The sequence below is a fragment of the Pseudorasbora parva genome, chromosome 22, assembly GCF_024679245.1.
Source record: "Pseudorasbora parva isolate DD20220531a chromosome 22, ASM2467924v1, whole genome shotgun sequence".
NCBI lineage: Eukaryota > Metazoa > Chordata > Actinopteri > Cypriniformes > Gobionidae > Pseudorasbora > Pseudorasbora parva.
This window is the reverse complement of record NC_090193.1, coordinates 33665754-33671722: the sequence shown is the minus strand read 5'-3', so window position 1 is coordinate 33671722 and position 5969 is coordinate 33665754. Positions and strand designations below refer to the sequence as shown.

The window sequence follows — 5969 nt, the reverse complement described above, 5'->3', positions numbered from 1 at the left end:
AGGTAACACATCTATACGGTCGGACACTTAACATCGGTCGAAAATGTTAATAGCCTATAAATAATACATAATTATATTGATCTTAACCTGCTCTGAATAGGAAGTTCTTCTCCAGATAGACTTTGTTGTTCAGTGGGCTGAAGGCTGATTCGTTATGAATATTGCTGTACCCGAGGAATTGAATGTCTGTTAATAACGTGCATCGGAATGTTATTATTTTTCTGTTTATGTTTTTTTTTGTAATCAGTTCATTTTCCGTTTATTCCGTTCACACGCGCTGGCTGCATTCTAAAGTGTTACGAATATCACGCAATAATACAAATACAACCATTTTTAATTTAGTTTAGTTTATTTCAAAGCTCGAGAGATTTTAGTCAAGCCAGAAAACAACATTTTATATAACATTTTCTATGCCTGTTTGTGTATAGTCTATTTATTTTGCCATCCATCTTTATATAGGTTAATACAGGCTTATACAGTCTCCATGTTTGTGTTTGATTTCATATTACAACTCTCCAACATTCTTTAGCCCGTGATGTCCAGAATGAACTGTGATTCGCCGTTTGTCCATCAGGGGGCGCTGCTGCTCCTTCCTCTCACACAGACCGACAGCGATACATACTTGGCGGCTAACGCTAACTAGCTCACGATGGCCGGACAGGAGGATCCAGTGCAAAGGGAAATTCACCAAGACTGGGCGAACCGTGAATATATCGAAGTGATCACCAGCAGCATTAAGAAAATAGCCGATTTCCTCAATTCCTTCGGTAAGACGGAGAAGCCGAGGCAATCGTTTAATTTAGCTTAATTTATTACGGCATTTCATCGCGCTAGCATGCTAATCGAGATCAGTGGGTCATTCGACTGCTTTAAATGTAGAAAATATGTGGGTTAGTTCAGTGGTTTTGAATGTAATGTCGTTTAGGGACAAATCATACCGTATTAAATTAGAGTGTGCATTTTGAAGACGGGGCTTATTAGAAATATAAATAACGTAGTGTAACGTTAATGACCAGGAAAACATGTAACGTTAGGGCGTTGTGTTGGTCTGATGCTGGTCTTGTCGTCCATGTTTACGTTTACATTAAATATAGTGTTTAAATAATGGTTTCGCTTACTGATACAAGGAAATGTGCATCTTTCAATGGCTATATACACATTTTAAACCTTAATAATCGTGTGGTAAAGGGCCAGACGCGTTTGGTTAGCTAACGTTAACGTAATGCAGAGACATTGGTTTGTTTTGATATCCATCCCCAGTTTCAGTGTCAGTACACTTCAATGATATGAATCACAAATTTAACAAATAAGTTATTTATTTATAAATCTATTCTGAGTTGTTATTATGCATCAGATATATACTTATGCTATTTTGTAATTTTTATTAACATTAATAATTGAAAACTTTTTCTATATTATTGCTATTCTCATGTTTCCTAATACTGAAATGTCTCTTTTTCTCTTTCTCTCTCTTCAGATATGTCCTGCAGGTCCCGTTTAGCCACTTTGAATGAGAAGCTGACTGCTTTGGAGAGGAGGATTGAGTACATTGAAGCCAGAGTATGTTTTTATGATTTTAGAATGTCAAAAACAAGAGTTTGTGACCCTCTTATTTAAAAATCCTTTGAATTAAACCCCTGATTTGTTTTCCATTTTGTCTCTTTAGGTCACAAAAGGGGAAACCTTGACTTAAACATTGTCCCGGTAGCCGCCGAGGACAAGATGATGGCTACGAACACTCACCTCCTGTCTTTATTATTTACTTTAATTATTCAACCTAAATTTCTATTAGTTGGCTCAGTTAATTTCAGTATGGGACCATTGTGATGATGTCTATGCTATAAACAGATATTGGTTCTTCCTCATTTCATGCTGAGGTTATGCTGTATCTGGTCCTCCCATTTTTTAAAAAAATCTGTCAGGCAACCTGTTACTGTCTCTGTGGTGCTTGTTCATGCAAACAGCCCTATGTTTTTATGTTTGATTCTGGCCAGCTGTTAAACAACTGTTGGATTGTCTTTGACAATCCATGCAAAATATACGGTCATACAAATACAGATTGAAATCACCATGGATAAACAGACATAATGCCTTGTTTTTTATTATTATTGATAACTAATTTTTGTTTTAGCTCCTGTGTTTTACCAGAGTCTATTCTGTTCTTGTTAAATTACAAAAGTATGTGTTTAAAGTACATTGCTACCTGCTGTACATTTATCATGCAACAAAACATCATGAGAAATGCCAGTTAGAGGTGGAAGTGGATGGAAAGCACTAACGTGCCAATCAGACTGTTTTAAAGTGTTTAGTGCTTCTCTCCAGTTACACAATTTTATGTCTAAATGTTTTTGTGGTTAAACATTAAATAAAAAAAATAAAAAACTGTTAAATGTACATTGTTTTTTTGTTGTTGTTTTTGATAGTGACATTGATATCAATATTTGAACAAAATGTACTTACGTTTTAAAGATTAACATTTATATATATATATATATATATATATATATATATATATATATATATGTGTGTGTGTGTGTGTGTGTGTGCGTGTGAGAAACATTAATGGTATAATGTCTCAAATATTATATAAATATTCCAACAAAAAGGAAAATTCACATAACGCATACAAAACTGATTTAATATCGCAATTGGGACATTAGAATAAATGGATACGCTGTTTAAAATATCGGTTACAACTGCATTTAATAGCATCTCACTCTCTGAAATGTATAACAACGTTATTCTATCTTTGTTTATATCTATCAAATTCAGCCCCGACTTGCGTTTTTTTATTAAATATACAATTTGCTTCCTTAACCGTCCTTAAACTTTTCGTTAATTCACCTCAAAGTAACATTTGCATGAACATCATAATTGATATAGAGTCCAAACCAATAAAATCCTTAAAACGCCCTCAATGAAAATAATAGAAATTCTTCCGCCTTTACACTACAGGGTGAAAATGACTCATGATTGAGCTATTATTATTTTAATTTGCTTTATTTATTGCTTTTGTTTATTTTATTTTATTTTATTTTATTGTTTTTGTTTATTATTTTATATTTTACGATTGGACTTTTATTTTGCATTGAGCTTTTACGCGTGTTTAGTAGCATTTCCGGTTCCGGTTATCATATGGCCGTGTATATCAATGATCAAGCCCCAAGTCCATAATGTTCTCTTTCACATCAGAATCATACATAAATGCTCAAAAAAGACACAATGCGATCATACAGGCCGGATATGAGTGGCGGAGTCGAAAATGTTCCTGTTTTGATTGAGAACAGTATCCCCAAAGAGGCTTTTTCCAACTTTCAGGTAACGTTGATAAAATATTTTACTCACCTTACAGTATAGTCTTTAAAGATATAACGTTATTGACATTTTCATCATTTTGTAATCTAACAGTGGCTACAAACAGCTCTTAATTTGACTTTAATGAGATTTACACGGCATGAATAGTTCATTCACACCGCCACTAGATGTCAGCACTTACCCATACTTCACACTGATTTCCAGCTTACAGTAAGTCTTAACCTGAGTCAATCCTTTAGTATGTGCCAGAGAATGTACAAGGACCAGGCTGTGACCTTGACCCTAGTGCGCTGACCCTCCCTGGATGCTCATGTCGAGCCCGGTCCTGCCTGCCCGACAGCTGCCCCTGCTTGAGGTTCGGCCAGACGTATGACAGCGAGGGACGTCTGAACCAACAGCAAGAGGACGTTGGCCACAGCAGGCCTGTTTTCGAATGCAACGCCTTATGCGCCTGCAGTGACTCCTGCCAGAACCGCGTCGTTCAAAATGGCGTTGAAGTTCGCCTGGGTGTTTTCAGCACCAAGGACAGGGGTTTGGGGGTGGAGGCTCTCGAACGCCTCCCTTGCGGCCGATTCGTATGCGAGTACGCCGGGGAAATAATCGGGCCTCATGAGGCCCAGCGCCGCCAGCTCTCCCAGACTCCCCTAGATATGAACTACATCATCGCTGTCCAAGAGCACAGCGGAGGGGACAGGGTCAGCCAGATGTTTGTGGACCCCATCACGGTAGGCAATGTGGGGAGGTTCATCAACCACTCCTGCCAGCCCAACCTGCTTATGTTGCCTGTACGAGTGCACTCACTGTTGCCCAGACTTGCTCTGTTTGCGAATCGAGATATAGAAAGATACGAAGAGCTGACGTTTGACTATGCAGGTGGACAGAACAGCAGCACAGACACTCTGACGTGGGATAACTTGCCAAGCGGGACTCACACAGGGCCTGGCGGTGACAAAATACCACAGAAAAAAGTCTGTCGTTGTGGGGCTTCAAACTGCTCAGGATTTTTACCATTAGATTTGTCAGTTCTCCATTAAAAAAGTGTTTAAACTAAACTAAGAATGTGTTCTAATGACTTGGGATTAGAAATGTATGTTTAAAGCAGGGCTTTGCTGCAGAGTTTAGTTAAACTATATAATTGGAGCTCAACTCTGCAGGAAAGTGGATCTTGAGGGCCAGTATAAAACTTGGTTATATACAAATATTATTTTTAAGAAAATGCACTTACTATAGGGTTAGGGTAGGATTAGGGTGTGGTTAAGGATGCATCATTTACTGTTTTTACTATGGTAAGGACATGTGCCATGCAACAAGGACACTGTAAAATAAAGTGTACCATATTTTTAATTTTGAAGTAAAAGTAAAAGTTTTAATTTTTTAGTGAATTTGCAGGGAAAATGTTGTCTGTGCTGATTAACAAATGCGTGAAAAAAGATTGATCTGTACTTTATTGTTAGAAAGATCTTTTTGAGTGTACATTTAGCAGTAAATTATGGAATTTTGTGACACTTTATAATAAGTTTCAGTTAGTTTGCATTAGTTCATGTTAATAATTTTAAGAAATAATGTATTTACTAAATGATTACATTTATTTAAGTTAGCGTATTTTAACAAGCATGAATATATACATTTAAATTAATTATTAAATAGTATTTAATTTTTGTAATTGAAATAAATACGGGAAATAAAATAAAAGAAATAAAATAAAAATATCAGTTAAAAAAACATGTCCCACAGGTCCTTCTCAAAAAATTAGCATATGGTGATAAAGTTCATTATTTTCCATAATGTAATGATAAAAAATTAACTTTCATATATTTTAGATTCATTGCAAACCAACTGAAATATTTCAGGTCTTTTATTGTTTTAATACTGATGATTTTGGCATACAGCTCATGAAAACCCAAAATCGCAAAAAATTAGCATATCATAAAAAGGTTCTCTAAACGAGCTATTAACCTAATCATCTGAATTAACGAATTAACTCTAAACACCTGCAAAAGATTCCTGACGCTTTTAAAAACTCCCAGCCTGGTTCATTACTCAAAACCGCAATCATGGGTAAGACTGCCGACCTGACTGCGGTCCAGAAGGCCATCATTGACACCCTCAAGCGAGAGGGTAAGACACAGAAATAAATTTCTGAACGAATAGGCTGTTCCCAGAGTGCTGTATCAAGGCACCTCAGTGGGAAGTCTGTGGGAAGGAAAAAGTGTGTCAAAACGCTGCACAACGAGAAGAGGTGACCAGACCCTGAGGAAGATTGTGGAGAAGGACCGATTCCAGACCTTGGGGGACCTGCGGAAGCAGTGGACTGAGTCTGGAGTAGAAACATCCAGAGCCACCGTGCACAGGCGTGTGCAGGAAATGGGCTACAGGTGCCGCATTCCCCAGGTCAAGACACTTTGGGCTACAGAGAAGCAGCACTGGACTGTTGCTCAGTGGTCCAAAGTACTTTTTTCGGATGAAAGCTAATTTTGCATGTCATTCGGAAATCAAGGTGCCAGAGTCTGAAAGAAGACTGGGGAGAAGGAAATGCCCAAATGCCTGAAGTCCAGTGTCAAGTACCCACAGTCAGTGATGGTCTGGGGTGCCGTGTCAGCTGCTGGTGTTGGTCCACTGTGTTTTATCAAGGGCAGGGTCAATGCAGCTAGCTA

General features: G+C 37.6%; 2 protein-coding genes across 2 annotated transcripts; both read left to right on the top strand.

The window, feature by feature from the left end:
• Positions 1 to 584: 584 nt before the first annotated feature.
• brk1 (BRICK1 subunit of SCAR/WAVE actin nucleating complex) lies at positions 585 to 2394 on the top strand. Its single transcript, XM_067430988.1, has 3 exons — positions 585 to 767; positions 1478 to 1560; positions 1667 to 2394. The coding sequence occupies exons 1-3, from the start codon at positions 650 to 652 to the stop codon at positions 1691 to 1693; spliced, it is 228 nt and encodes a 75-aa protein (XP_067287089.1). The 5' UTR covers positions 585 to 649; the 3' UTR covers positions 1694 to 2394.
• A 734-nt stretch (positions 2395 to 3128) lies between these two features.
• Positions 3129 to 4694, top strand: setmar (SET domain and mariner transposase fusion gene). Its single transcript, XM_067431984.1, has 2 exons — positions 3129 to 3318; positions 3555 to 4694. The coding sequence occupies exons 1-2, from the start codon at positions 3205 to 3207 to the stop codon at positions 4347 to 4349; spliced, it is 909 nt and encodes a 302-aa protein (XP_067288085.1). The 5' UTR covers positions 3129 to 3204; the 3' UTR covers positions 4350 to 4694.
• The last annotated feature ends 1275 nt before the right edge of the window (positions 4695 to 5969 follow it).